Genomic DNA, 14,585 nt, shown 5'->3' on the forward strand with positions numbered 1-14,585 from the left:
AAAACAAAATAAGCAGTGTTTTCTGTCTTGGGTTGAACTACAGTGCGGTCCTGTTGCTGGGCACTACGCGGCTGCTTAAACCCTCAGGCCCTCAAGAGAACAGCAAACCACAAGACTGCTTAGACTGGCAGCCTCAACTGAGGCTCCTCTAAGTGTAGTTTAGTAATTAGTCATGCTTAAATACATTTACTTTTGGTTAATAAATAACAGTATATGCCAAGTGGAAATTTCAGAGTGGTTGGAACAGCAACAACCGAGGTTGCCTAGTTCAGAAAATATCCAAATGATTCCTGAGTGCACATTTTTAAGAGAAGTTTAGGTTAGTTTGGAAATACTCTGGGAAGCAAACAGTGTAGCTCGTGTGTGGCTTCCCAGGTTAATGTAAATTTTACTTCATACTTGCCCTGCATCCAGGAAAAAAATAAATAATTAAATGTTTTAATTTATGAAGCCGGACTGCATCCAGAAATAAAGAAATATATTCATGCGGTGATCCTAAATGAAAAATATATATATATACACCTATAACCTACCACATTCAGACAGCAAATAGATGCGTCACTGTAAGCCAGAAGAACCCCCACGACACAAAAGCAGTGTGGCATTAAAGCTTACTAAAAACCAGGAAGGAAATACCAGAGACAACTGAACGCGAGGGCAACGTAGATTTGTATGAACAGTACACACCATTCATCCTGCTCTCAAACAGTTCTGTACATACTTCAGTTGGATATCTTAGAAATGATCTTAACAGAAAAATCTGCTGATTAACATATCTGGTGACATATTTGCAGCCTTTATAGCACTGAAATAAGCTTACTGTTGGTGAGAATGGCCTGAAGCTTCCCCTAGTGTGTCATTAGAGTGGACACTCTTGGCCTGGGTGTGGGAAGAGTTTTTGTCCGAGCCTCCCTTTCTGGATTCAGACGATAGCGCTTCCGAGGCTGGAGAGCAAGAGCTCCTCTGCTCCTCTACAAGAGTGGTGTCACTCTGATCTGATACTGGTCCTGCAAAGAGACAAAGCTTTGTTCTGTTGCAACTTATGACTCCAAAGACAGTTTAACTGAAATTCAGCTAATAAGCTTAAATGTATTAATTTAAAAAAAGTTTACAACCTGGTCATGTCAGAAAATAATCATTACAAAGATTAAAAAACAAAAAACTCACCTCTTTTTCTGGCAGAGTGCCTGGAGAGGGGCGAGGAAGCAGGTGTTGAACCAGAGGAAAGATGCTGTGAGTGATTGGATGACTGAAAGGATGAATGGTGGGAGTGACTGCAATCTGTGCTTTTTTCATAAGGTGACCTCCTCATCAGTTCTTCAAAGTGATTATTCACACTAACAAAGAGTGCAGAAAGAAATCGTGAGCATTGGACTTCTATCAAGAGCATATCTCCATTCTGAGTTCTGTTAACTCAAAATTTACAGAAATACATTGGTTGAAAAAAAAAAACCCCATAACACAATCAGACACAACACCCCACTTCCTCACACATGACAACAGTAATATGTTGTCTTCTACTATAATACATGGAAATATGGATAACATGATAAGGATTCTATTTATCAAGTCAAAGCTTTGTGAGGACACACGGATGACCAGTTTTAAATCAGTTTCAGGGTCTTTGATACGACACATACAAAAACAAAGCAAGGAAACAAAAGTGATCCTGAAAGGTGATCTTTACTCTAAAAAGGAGGACAAATGTTTGTATCTGAGAGTGCTGGAGAAACCATCTGTGTGACATGAATGCCACCCAGTGGTGACTTTGAAGACGTCTTCAGTTACCTGGGGGAATTGGAGCTTCTCTTTATTTGCCCACTGGCTTTGCTGCTATGTGACGATACAAAGTCATCTTCATAGACTGCTGCGTCTCCAGGTCCATTTCCAGAGGCCGCAGAATGGGCGGAGGGAGAATTCCTCTCCACATTTCTATCACTCACTAAAGAACAAGTTGGAGACAGAACACACACGTCCTTATCTAAACTGACCGCTAGTGTTTTGCATACATATGACCACTGTGGTTTTCATATTAAATGCATCATGTGAAGCTATTATATGCATAGTCACACGTGAACTCACCTTTAACGTGGCTGTGATGGTTTTTAGTGAAGATGTTGATTACGCTCAGAGGGCTTCCTTTGTTCAGCTCTTCCCAAACTGCTTTGTCCTGGTCCTGCTGTGCAAAGGATAAGCTGAGGCCTGAGCATTTCTCTGCTTCCCGCTGGAACTCCATCAGTCGCTGGTAATCCTTTCTTTGACGTGCACAGTAGTCCGCCGCTTCCAGGCGATCTGCTGGTCTAGGTACATAATTATATCTAGAGGGGTGAGGAGGACTTTGCTCATCCTCAGAAAAACTCCCTTCACTCAGAAGAGGACCCTCACTAATAGATCCACCACTCGAATCATGGAGATCTGTCCTGTTCTCCCCCTCGTCCATAATTTGTTTCCTTTCTGATATTTTATTCATTCTTGATTCCTTCTCCAAGCCATTGACTAGCTCCCCCCTTTCTTGTGTGTAACTGTTAAAGATGGGACCGATTACATCAACGGAAGTCTGTTTACCATTCTTCAACTTCTGCTCCCTGAAGGAATGCAGACTGCCTGCTCCTGGAAGAGCTGTGCCATTGTATGAACTATAATTTGTGGTAGTCAAAATCTTCTGGATCCTCAGAGCCATGTTATCTTTTTCTGTGTCACGTGCTGCCGTTCCTGCCCATCCATCGACAAGAACAGAGGGCCTAGGCACTAAAACAGTATCCATATCCATTGATGTTGCATTACCGTAGTTGATGCCTTCCCCAGCAAGCTTCCGTGCCTCACTTTCTATGCGGTTAGAGAGGGATGCAGCTGTGGCCTTGATGGCTTCGATGCGGGACATTTTGGACCGGGACCTGCCGGAAGGGGCTGTGGCTGGTCGCAGGGTTTTCATGCCGTTACTAGCAGCCACTTCTGCCTCTATTCTTAAGAGTTGAGAGAAGAGACGGTCATCGTCCGATCCTTGAGCAGTGCTGCTGGGTCCAGTCAAAGGTCTAGCAGGTGGGTACAAACGTTCTTGATGAGGCAAAGGGGCAACTCCAAGATCAAGATCAACCCTGTGACAAAAAAAACTTTATTTAAAATGTAAGAAGACAAAAGAAGACTAAACACATCTAAGTGCAACACCCTTGGTAGGTAAGGTAAGCAAACGGTAAAACTTCCACAGACAGTAGTTATGGTTTCAAAGAGTCCCCCACTTCATGTTTTTAACGCAGCATCCCAAACAATCATCCTGTACTTTGGTGGTAAGAGATGTAAAAAACTGATAGCAGCCTATGAGGCTATTGATTTCCAGTCACTTATCGCAGATGTTCTTTATCGTGCACTATTTTTGTTTGTTCCTGTAATAAAACACTCGTGGGTTGTTGCATGCGATGCTCATAAAACCAAACATCTGGATTTTTTTCAAAAGCCAGATGATTTTCTAGTTATCAAACAAAGATCATTTCAAGAAGACAGAGGACTGTGTGTACCGGCAGGCTGTTGTTGTCTATTTGTGTTGAATGTACTGAGCTTGTTACTTGTGACAGAGGTAAACACAGTTTTGTACTTGGGTATGAGCATGAAAGTACCTAGTTAATGGAGGTGGTGGATGATCATTCAAAGACCTGTCACTGCTTGATGGGCTCTGGGGTGCCTCTAGTCGTTTGTTCTCTTTGTCCGACTCTCCCGAGGGCTGGTACATCGGTCTCTGTAAAAGAATACATCAACAACACTTATTTTCGTTTTATTTTTCCACTACATAAGTGATCATATCTTTGTTTTTGCAGTTTCCATGTTTGTATAAATGACATTACCATGTTTTTGTGACCATACTTACCAGCTGAGTAGAAGGAATAGCAGGGAGTGTCTGCATGGCCCCTTCGCCCAGCTGGGCCTCCTCCATCAGCAGTTTGTTGTAGGTCTCTTGTAGTCGCTTTTGTACAGGGGCCACGGGAGTCTCAGTGGGGATTGCCACAGTTCTAGCAACCTCTCTTTGCTTCCTGTAGAGCTCCTGCAGTCTCTGGTGTCTCCTCTCCGATTCCTCCCTCATCGCCTTCTTCTCGTCCGCCTGACGCCTTTTTCTCTCTTCTTGTTGCCGGGCAATGTACTGGCGTACTGTATCTGCATCATAGTGCCTTTTCTTGTGCTTTGCGTCAGTTATGTTGGTAGTTTCTGGACGATGGACGGGGCTGGCACTGCGACAAACTCTCGATGAGCTGTTTGCTGCCGCAGTAGTTCCCCAAGTAGAGACGGGCGTCCTTGTTCGTGACCCTGAGCCCCCTCTCCTACCACTGCTGCTACCCCGGGACCTTTTTCGGGCCCTCTCGTCCTGCTCAGCTGCTTTGCACTCCAGCTGAAGGTCATCCAGTATTCCCTGGATGTCTGCTGACAACAGGTCTGAGCTTAACCCTCCTGGAACCTTGTCCTGAGGGATAGATGTTGGTGTGAGGTGGCTTTGTGATTGTCCCTGAAATCCACTGCACGGCCGCTCTGTGCTGTTTGGACGTGATCGTCGCTTTGATTCTGAGCGTAGATCTGAGCGGTGGCGGGAATCTGGTGAATATTTCCAGAAAAGCAGATATATCAGTAATTCATTCACGATGTAAACAATGACGCACACTAAAACAATGTGTGTTGTTAAATGACTTCAACCAAGAAAGACTCCTGTTTAATAAGTGTAATATCAACTTGACCTTCTATGCCAATAAAATGAAATATTTCATGATAAATATCAATAAAAACAGGTTCATCCCAGCTTGAAAAATGAGAGATCCTCCAACATGTGACTACAGCTGATTAAAAAATTCCTAAGCTGAAGCATCAGACATACGCATAAGCATAATAAATGAGGCTTAGGGGAAGGCATGCTATGGCAACTCTAATCTGGGCCAAATCGAAGATTCCCATGTCGTATATAATCCAGACTTTTTTTTGTTAACACTCCCCTGCCATCCCCATGGTACATGCTGCATGCACTTGGGTCAGCCTCTGGAAATCAGGTCATGTCTTGTGCATCCAACCAGAAAAGCCAGTCGATTTCTATTCCTTCTGGTCAGTGGTGGCCAGTACAGACACAGCGAGCAAAGACAGAGTGAGGTGTGGCTTTATGTAAGTGTACTGCAAGTGTGCAGCAGAAGCTATGGACTTTATTTAATGATATTCCTTTGGCAGGCTCGGTTTTCTGCATTGCTGTCAGATGTTCCAGACAAATGAAACTATACGTCTTTGAATTTTCTTATAATATTTTCAAACTACTTTATCACAGATAATAGCATCGAGAAATGTCCATGTATTTCAGGAGTTAAAAGGCTTAAAGCGGCATAGTTAACACAGGCAGATTTAAGTCAACTGAAAACAGTACATTTTTTTTTAATGAGGAGGTGCGAGAGGGTTAAAAACCTATTTTACACTTCAGTTATTCTACAAGCAACTGAGTAAAGTCACACTGACACGCTGTGGGTGAGTCTTTAATGCTTAATAGACTTCTAATGATCTTTTCTGTCTCTATGCTATTCAATTTAACTTCTTTACTGTTAGGTGAGAGCTTGCTGTTCTCACCTGTTCGGCTCAATAAGTCAGCCGCATGTGGACTGTCCTCCTCTCTGGGCAGCTGAGGAACTGGACCTAGTACCATCTTCACCAGCTTCTGGCCCTCTCGCCATGATGCAGGGCTGATCGCTGCAAAGTAACAAAGTTCACACGTGAGACTGTGTGCTGCTATACTGAGTATAGTTGCTCTTGGCCTCATGAAACATAAGCATCTATATATCCATCACCAGAATAGACACACAGCTAAGAGAATGAAAGACAAGCAGCAATCTGACTTTCCTTTAGTGGGATTTAAATGATTATTCAATCAAATAGTATTACAATAAAAAAATAAATAAAAAAATGTAGGCAGTTGCTCTAAGTCTATTTTTCAAATCACTTAAGTTGCTGTGTGGAAGAGTCGATGCACCAAAGGAACAATGAGTGCAGAATACTGATTTTGCAGTACAACCAAATCCCAAAATGGATATTGTCCTCCTTGGCTTTAGTGACACAGCAGGTACAACACTCTCAGCACAAAAGCAATGTCCCTCTATCTGAAATCTCTAGAGCACCCTCCACCCTGAATTCTCGTGAAGAGCAGTTCCCGGTAATGAAGCTGCACTTCTGCTCACCCAGCAGCTGTTTGTGCAGGGTGAAAGAGCACACTGAACCTGGCCACAGATCTAAGAGGGCTATTTATAGAGTCGTGAAGGAAAGAGAAGAAACCACGAGACCAAAGCGAGCTAGAACACAAGATAAAGATCTTTTACGGCTTTTAGGGTGTTTTTTTTTAACATCGTTTTCATTTCTGCCGTGGAAAAAAGAGGAACTACATGAAACAGGATGCCAGTTAGAGTCAAAAAGCTGAAGTTGGTGTCTTAACCTTTAGTAAGCTAATTCTGCACCAATAGCTGACAAATCAAAGGGCCATTACCTCAAAGCAAGGTTAGTGGGTTATCCATACCATAATGTAGAACACTTTTAATGAGGATAGATTAAGCTCAAACGGTGACCAATCAGATCTCTTAAAACAAGAAATCACACAAAAACCAAACATGTACACAGGAGTCTATTATAAAGAGACATAATGAACAGCAGACAGACAGGTATGTGACAGCTGAGACAAACTTGTCTGTCCCACCCTTTCAGTTTCGCGCTGACGAAAGAAAACTTCCTTCCAAACCAGTTCTCTGAAAATGTTGCTGCCTTTACATTCTTGATTCATTACAGCAGCTGAGAATAAGATTTTACCATGATAACTGTAAATTAAAAAAACAAAAACAAAGTGGTACATCCTTTGTCACTACAAAAATAATCATTTAGCACTCTTTGAGCAGTAATAGGACACTTTGGTCAGGCAGACCTTAACATTACATTCTAATTATTGAAGATGGATAACAATCAGACACATTAAATGTGTACTTTTGATGGCAACTTATTGAAGGGGTGAAGCTCTGCGATGATCAGGTTTCGCCAGTGTGTGTGGGCACAATTCTACTATGCTGGTGTCTGTACGCTACTAGCTGGCCACAAACTGCATGTCACAAATGCTGGACATTTCTTGAGAGGTTCGAGTCTTAACACTGCACCAGCAGCCAGCAATACACTGCCACACACACACACACACACACACACACACACACACACACACACACACACACACACACACACACACACACACACACACACACACGTTAGAGACAACTACAAAGATCAAAAGAACACACTAAATACTAAAGCACAAACACTTGCAGGATGTTTGGGCAGGCTGCTTGCATGTAAACAACACCAATTTAAAATTAAAGCTGCAAGCAGCGTTATGAGGGCCCTCGCACCCCCGGCACGTCGAGCCACTGCCAACACCTCAAACCGGCACGTCCGATGTGATGTCACATTGATGGATTTCATGCTTTTAATCACCAGCTAACATTTCATCTTATTCAACCAGGATTATAGTCATGCCACTAGGTGGCGCTCTAACCATTATTGACAAATAGCATAACAAACATTTCCAAGCTCGAGTCTCATCACACCTGCGACCTTTGGGAGAGATTGGACATTGTGTTTTTTAGTGACAGCAGATTACTGCTTTTTGCGAGTGATTGAAACTCTACGTGCCGCCATGACCACCCCGTTTCCCTGAACGGAAAAAGCTTCGCAATTTAACATCACAAAGGTCTTTAGATTCTACACACTGAAGAATGCTTCAATATGATGAAATCCCTTGGAGGAATTCGTCAAAGTATGAGGCCTGAAAAGGGGGGAAAATGTCATCAAAATTACACATTAATTTTAAAATGGCTGACTTCCTGTTGGATTTGGGATATTGCTCCAAGAGACTTTTTTGTACATCTTGATATCTTACACAAGCTTACCAAGTGTCAGACTCATAGATGAAACACAGAGCAGGGGCTGATGTTTTGAAATATTGTAGGGGGCGCTGTGGAGCCATTTTGCACTATTCAAGGAAAATGGTTACATGACAACAATGCCTTCATCCATTTGGAGGTGTGTGCCAAATTTCAAGCCTCTATAAACTTTCCAAGCCCCTCAAAAGCCACTTCATCTTTCATGATGAACCGCGTTGCCACCAGGGTGCGCCGTTCAGTTTAAAGTCACAATTTTTGCACTGAAGCATCACGAGGGACTGATGGTGATATTCACCGCTTTTGAGGTGGCCACGATCAACCTGTGAAAATCAGTACAACAAAGTTAAAGCCATGACATTTCCTGTTGCCACTAGGTGGCGCTGTCCGTATTTCCGACAATGGGCACATCAATCTGTTCAGGGCGGGTCTGACATCATGCCTGTAAAGTCTGGTACTGATCAGACTGGATTTCATTGAGTTATACTAATTTGTTTCTTCATGGCGTGACATCAAAGTTCGCCATGCTGCTGGGGTCACACCCTTTCGCGAAAACTCACAGTTTTCACTGTAACCCAAGACCAACTCCTTAAGGCTTTCCTGGAGAAATTTGAGGCTGCAGATGTCACCCATCACTATACTGTACCCCAAAGTGTAAAACATGACATTTCCTGTTCCCACTAGGTGGCGCTGTCCTTGATGTCAAATATGGCAGTTGAAATATGTTCAGGGGTGGAGCCTTATCATATGTGTTCACTTTGGTCAAGGTCAGAAAATGTATGACAAAATGAGAGGCAATAAGATTTTCATGGCGAGTCATCGAAATTCGCCATGGCGCCACGGCCTCATGGTATTGTGAAAACTCAAAAGCTCCGCAATTTAACATGGCACAAGGGTGTAGTTGACACTGTCCAAATTTGAAGTTTATAGGACCAAATCCCAAGGAGGAGTTCGTTAAAGTACAAGGCATGGAAACGGTAAAATCAGAGCCAAAATGTCACCTTCAATCCAAAATGGCGGACTTCCTGTTGGGTTTGCGTCAATGGGCCCACTGACTTTTTTGTTCGTCTTGGCATGATACACATGTGTGCCAAATTTCATACATGTAGCTCAAACCGTGTGGTCGTAGGGCTGCATTTAACAAGGCATAGGTGGCGCTCTAGAGCCATTTCCCAGTGCTCATATGTAAAACCATTAAAATACAAAATTTTTCACCAAACCTGGCATGTGTGCAAAATTTCATGAGTTTTTGAGCATGTTTAGGCCCTCAAAAAGGCCCTTGTTTGGGGTGAATAATAATAATAAGAAACGGAGCAGATACAATAGGGCCTTCGCACTCTCGGTGCTCGGGCCCTAAAAACAGTAACATTACTCTGATTGTGTACATGCTAGCCAAAAGTTTAATATTTGAAAGCATCGAAATCACTACTCAACTGAAACTCAAGTGTGCTGGGTAAAGCAACAACAAGAACATCTATGAATACATATACAAGGGAATAAAGGTACATAAGAAACGCTGTATATACTTAGAGTGCAGACAGGAAATGAGCAAAGCAAAGAAATGAGAAAGTACCACAGAGATGGTGCAACATTTGAGGCTCTTGGTTGGCAGCAAGTTCACTGACCCGTGACAAAATCCTGCCAGACTGTTCCACTTGCTTAGCTTTCCCACTGTCACTAATTAAAAATAGATCAGGGGGTGGGTTTGCCCACACATAAAAGAGGATTATTGTACCTGGTTTTGGATTTAGGTCAGAGGCAGGGGCAGCTCTGTGGACCTTCCTAATGGTTTTGGGAGGCCTCCTCTCTTTGGACCTGTCTGCTCTCTGTTCCCTCTGCTGTTGGTGCCTGTGTCTGGTGCTCTCTGAAGACATAAAAGACATACAGAGTATAAGCTATAAAGCCAAACAGACGGGGATAATTCTAATATTTCAACATCTGGGATATTGTAAATCAAAGGCTGTGCATAAATCTAGATTTATGCAGAATCCAAAAACATTTAAATTAACTACTGTTTTCAATAAATCTGTTGTGTTTCAAAGCTCAGACAAAAACATCATGACATGAAGAGTGTTTTGTGTTTACCAGCAAACTGCTTTGACAGGTCTCTGTAAAGTTCTCTGCTGAGGTTATGGAAGTCCTCTTCCTTCCAAACTTTCCCATCAGGAGTCCGGATCTTTGTCTCTGTACTGTTGAAACCTGTGAATAAAATGATGGTTTAAATAAAACACAGCATCATGTTCCCTGCCATACAACTCAAATCTGTCAGAAAGGTTGAAGATGATGAACCAATCCTACAGTGGAGATACCTTTGTATATGGGAGCAGGTGGTGCAGCTGCTACTTTGCGTATTTTGGCTGCCGGCTTGTTGCTTGTACCAGCATCAACAAATGTGGCTAAAGGCTGTTCCAGATTCCCCATCAGCTTCTCCCTCTCTGCAGCCTCCTCCAGATGTTGTCTCTGCCTTCGAATACGCTCTTTGAGTTTCTCCAGCTTGTTGTCGGGTTGATGTCGTCTTAGGTTTTCCAACCGCTGGGAAGCTGAACCAGGGCTGGTGGATGGCGTGCTGTCCTCTTGTCGGAAAGAGCCTGGGGTGGAAGCAATACATGGGCTTGACTGTTGGCTATCCATGCCAACTTGTGCTTTGGGGCTGCTTTCCTTAGTCCTTATGCTATCCAGGGCTGGCTGGTCATTGAGGTAGCGCACCTCAGTGCTCTCCCGACCTGAGGAGCGTGTGCTGTCTAGGTCCTTGTCAGCCTCCTTGTCTATGGTGTGTTTCTGGTAGACCAGCTGGCTGGGCAGAGAATCTGAGCGGGGAGGAGAGGATGGGTACAAAGACGCTGGCACCAACTTCTGACTGTAGGCCTCTGGCTGAGAGGAAGGATGTGGTGGTGGGGTGGCCTCTCTGGACACAAATCAGATTACATGGGATCAAGAAGAGGATCAAGATTTACTTTTAATTCATTGCTCACCGAGTTTACAGAAGAACATACTTACTGGCGACCATGGGTTATAGAAGGCTGGAAAAATGGACTCTACCAAAATGTTTAATGATGAAAAAGTGAAAACCTTTGACCACACTAAAATAATGATTTGGATAAATTCATTTTTAGTAATAAATTTTAACACTACCCGCAGTGCACAATGAGATCGTATGTGATGCTTTCTACGTATCATGGACCATTAAGTACATAGCAAAAAAACCCAAGTCTGATCCATCTCCTTCCACTTCCCATACAATATTGATACCTACCAGTCAGTGTTAATACTTAATGAGTTAATGAATTAATCATTATAGATGTTGAAGGACCAGCATCAGGCTTGACTTAGTCAATGCTTTCCTAACACTGTAAAATAAAATGTAAAAGATATTTACATCCAGTTACTGGATGTAAATAAAGACACTGCTCTGACCTCAGTGTTAGAGTAACATCAGACTGCATACTGCTAATTTCTCCTTTTTCTGCTTGCACTGAGAGTACACTACACACACACACGTACACACACACACACAGCATTTCAAGTCAGGCTGACAAAGTGAACATTAACTGAGTTGACGACAGGTTATGTGACCGTAAGTGCAACAGAAGATTCCCAGTAACAGTTACATTGTACATAAACAGAAAAGGTGAGTAGGAAAACATCTTCGTGGGAAGTGTTACCGTAAGTCACCTGACCCCACTCTGCAGTGACGTAGAAAATTATTGCAAACATACAAAGAAAAAGCTGCTGGTCCCGCAGTTCAGTCTTTGCTGTTAGCATCTTCTATTCTATGCTGTTTCTCACACTATGGTAAATGGTAAATGGCCTGTATTTATATAGCGCTTTACTAGTCCCTAAGGACCCCAAAGCGCTTTACATATCCAGTCATCCACCCATTCACACACTGGTGATGGCAAGCTACATTGTAGCCACAGCCACCCTGGGGCGCACTGACAGAGGCGAGGCTGCCGGACACTGGCGCCACCGGGCCCTCTGACCACCACCAGTAGGCAACGGGTGAAGTGTCTTGCCCAAGGACACAACGACCGAGACTGTCCGAGCCGGGGCTCGAACCGGCAACCTTCCGATTACAAGGCGAACTCCCAACTCTTGAGCCACGATCGCCACACTAGTAACATACGAGTAACTTATGCACTGTATAGTACACACACACACACACACACACACACACACACACACACACACACACACACACCATTAACTAGATACCATGTGCATCTCACAATATGTCACAACTCCTCAACCATTTTGGGCTAGAGAGAAAATTCAAATGGTTCCAGAAAGATGAGAATTATGTTATAATTTTATAGCCAAAAGCAGCCAGGCGGCTTTGTAAAGGGTAATCGAGGTTTCATGAATGCATTTTAGTTCATTATTCGTACCTGTATGAGGCCAGCGGTTCCCTGAATTCCACGCTGTTGTTTCTTCTGACATTTCTGTCCTGGGTGGTATTTCTCAAGGGGCTACGTGAGCTGCTCTTTTCTGGGCTCTGCTGACTTCGACCTCTGGGCTTTGAAGACTCTCTGATGTCATCAACTTGTCGTCCATCTATCATAGAGAGCAATCTTATTAAAAATCATTACAGAACTCACAAGTGACCTTGTATTCAGACTGTAGTATACCAAAATAAAAAAGGAAAACCCAATTAGCCATACTACAATTTACAAAGAACAAGTTTTATATCTTAGAATAACCCACCTCTGTGGTGGGCCCTAGAGGATTTCTTCTTGTTAGAGTCAATGACAGAGTCCAGGATAACTCCTGTTCCTGGAGCTGCTTGTATACGATTTTCTATGTGCCGCAACTACAAAGAGGAAATACCATTGTCAGACTGCGCACATACTGCAAATTCAATTCTGCTTCTACAAAAAAGACAGTGATTTAGGAAGAGCTTACAAAAAGCACAGTTTCAACAGAAAACCATTTCAGTTGTACTTACAGCAACTTTGGACTGAGCCAAACTTTTCCATGCAGCTGTCAGCTCTGTTAAAGTGTAACAGTGAAGATAAAATGTAAATTCCAAAACCCATATCACCCATTTAGGTTACAAAAAGTCAAATTAATTCGTATTTCAAAAAAACAAAAACACCAAAATTAAAAAGGAAATTCTTCTACACACCTGTGCCAACATTATGATCAGAAAGGTGCTGAGCAGAACTTTTAAGAGATGCCTCAGTCCTCCTGCTGCTCCTCATCTCTCCCACTCACCTGCAGTTAAACAAATTACCAAATATATTACTGTAAGTGAGATCCACACAAAAACCAAACCAAAAATGTTGACTGAAACCAAAACAAGGAACAAAGTACTAAAAACAACACTGAAACAAGTCAGTGACAGACAAATAATGATTTAAAAACATGAAGCACTACAGTTCGTACCCAACATATTAACAAGTTAAAATGCAAAGTAGTCATGGCTCGGCAGAGGTATGCAATTTGTCACACAGCAACAGCATAACTCTGCTACTCTGCCATTTCAGAATCAGAATCAGAATCAGAATACTTTATTGATCCCTGGGGGAAATTATTTTTTGTTACAGTTATTTAAAGTTATTGTTATGTTATTTAAAACTGGTTCTACAGCCTCACATTCCTAAAATGTAAGCACAACTCAGATATGTGATGTTTACTCAAAACACCTGTAATGCTAGTCACATGTCTGCTTTAATGGTAGGCACTGCATATATCAAGTCTGTTAGCCATTTTATCCTGAGTAGGAAAAAGTCTTCCTCTACAGCATTAATGGTTGCCAATGTATTCAGATAATTACAGCACAGATCTGTGAGAGTCAAGTCTAGTCAGTGAGACACTTAAGGGTGTTTTGCACTAACATTTAACACTTGTTGAGTCATGAGGAATTCTTGAGAAGTCATGCCTTTGCCTCATAACAATCACGTGACACAGCCCTGGGGCGAGATAGGAAAAAAGAAGAAGAAAACTAAATCCACTCTTCTTCAGTGGCCCTCCCTGTTCTGTTATCAGAGCCATAAACAAATTACTGATAGGATACACTCGACTCTATTAAAAGACTGTTTTCTACCACAGACCGCTGTATTTGCTGTTGTGCGAATCCAAAACGCCACACAAAGAGCAGCTAAACTCTGAAACATTAAACTTTTTGTAAAGTTAGTAAATTCAGAAGGAAATGTCATTTTGCTGGGCTGTCACGTTCACTACGGAAATATGCTGACGTTGGCTGAGTTTAGAAAAACTGCACACCCCAGCATTTGTGAAACTCTCTCTTTTTCTTTTACAAGTTTAACCCAAATAACAGGGGCATTACAACCAAAGTGAACTTATTCTGCCGATTACCTTAAATGTAAAACCCAGAGAGTTTAAAATATTACTGTATACCTGAATGATCCTGTATTCCTGTATAAGGGAACACACTGCTTTTAGACATTTGGGACTTCTAAAGTTTGAAAACGATAATATATTGAGACCCCAAACTTCCAACAGAGAAATCAAACTCTTTAGCAACATATCAATGGAGTAAAGGAGGATACTCTGTGAGAATTTAATGACAAAAACACTTTCACCGATAGACTGGAGGTGTTTCCACCACTAAAGCCGTGTAAAATCCAAGATGGCACATAACTTCTTCTAGTTAACCGATTGACGCGGCTTTCAGCAGCAGCGGCTCGGTGCTGCCGCACACGGGAA

The 14,585-nt window shown here is 42.5% G+C and overlaps 1 protein-coding gene across 3 annotated transcripts in view; it reads right to left on the minus strand.

Annotated features, from left to right (window-relative positions):
- Window positions 1-14,585, minus strand: part of cep350 (centrosomal protein 350) — a 34,868-nt gene that overhangs the window by 19,127 nt on the left and 1,156 nt on the right. For all 3 annotated transcript variants that reach the window (XM_085397358.1, XM_085397357.1, XM_085397355.1), the window contains exons 2-15: window positions 13,042-13,130; window positions 12,862-12,905; window positions 12,621-12,726; window positions 12,305-12,470; window positions 10,229-10,824; window positions 10,005-10,118; window positions 9,655-9,783; window positions 5,581-5,700; window positions 3,860-4,575; window positions 3,612-3,730; window positions 2,083-3,095; window positions 1,789-1,942; window positions 1,168-1,337; window positions 821-1,007 (exon numbers count right to left, since the gene is read on the minus strand). In XM_085397358.1, coding sequence (XP_085253484.1) covers window positions 821-1,007; window positions 1,168-1,337; window positions 1,789-1,942; window positions 2,083-3,095; window positions 3,612-3,730; window positions 3,860-4,575; window positions 5,581-5,700; window positions 9,655-9,783; window positions 10,005-10,118; window positions 10,229-10,824; window positions 12,305-12,470; window positions 12,621-12,726; window positions 12,862-12,905; window positions 13,042-13,117 — 3,710 coding nt within the window. In that variant the 5' untranslated portion in view covers window positions 13,118-13,130. The remainder of the gene's footprint in view (window positions 1-820; window positions 1,008-1,167; window positions 1,338-1,788; window positions 1,943-2,082; window positions 3,096-3,611; window positions 3,731-3,859; window positions 4,576-5,580; window positions 5,701-9,654; window positions 9,784-10,004; window positions 10,119-10,228; window positions 10,825-12,304; window positions 12,471-12,620; window positions 12,727-12,861; window positions 12,906-13,041; window positions 13,131-14,585) is intronic.

This window comes from Rhamphochromis longiceps, linkage group LG23 (assembly GCF_057381845.1).
Source record: "Rhamphochromis longiceps isolate RC_006_pf linkage group LG23, R_longiceps_female_GT1.1, whole genome shotgun sequence".
NCBI classification, from domain to species: domain Eukaryota; kingdom Metazoa; phylum Chordata; class Actinopteri; order Cichliformes; family Cichlidae; genus Rhamphochromis; species Rhamphochromis longiceps.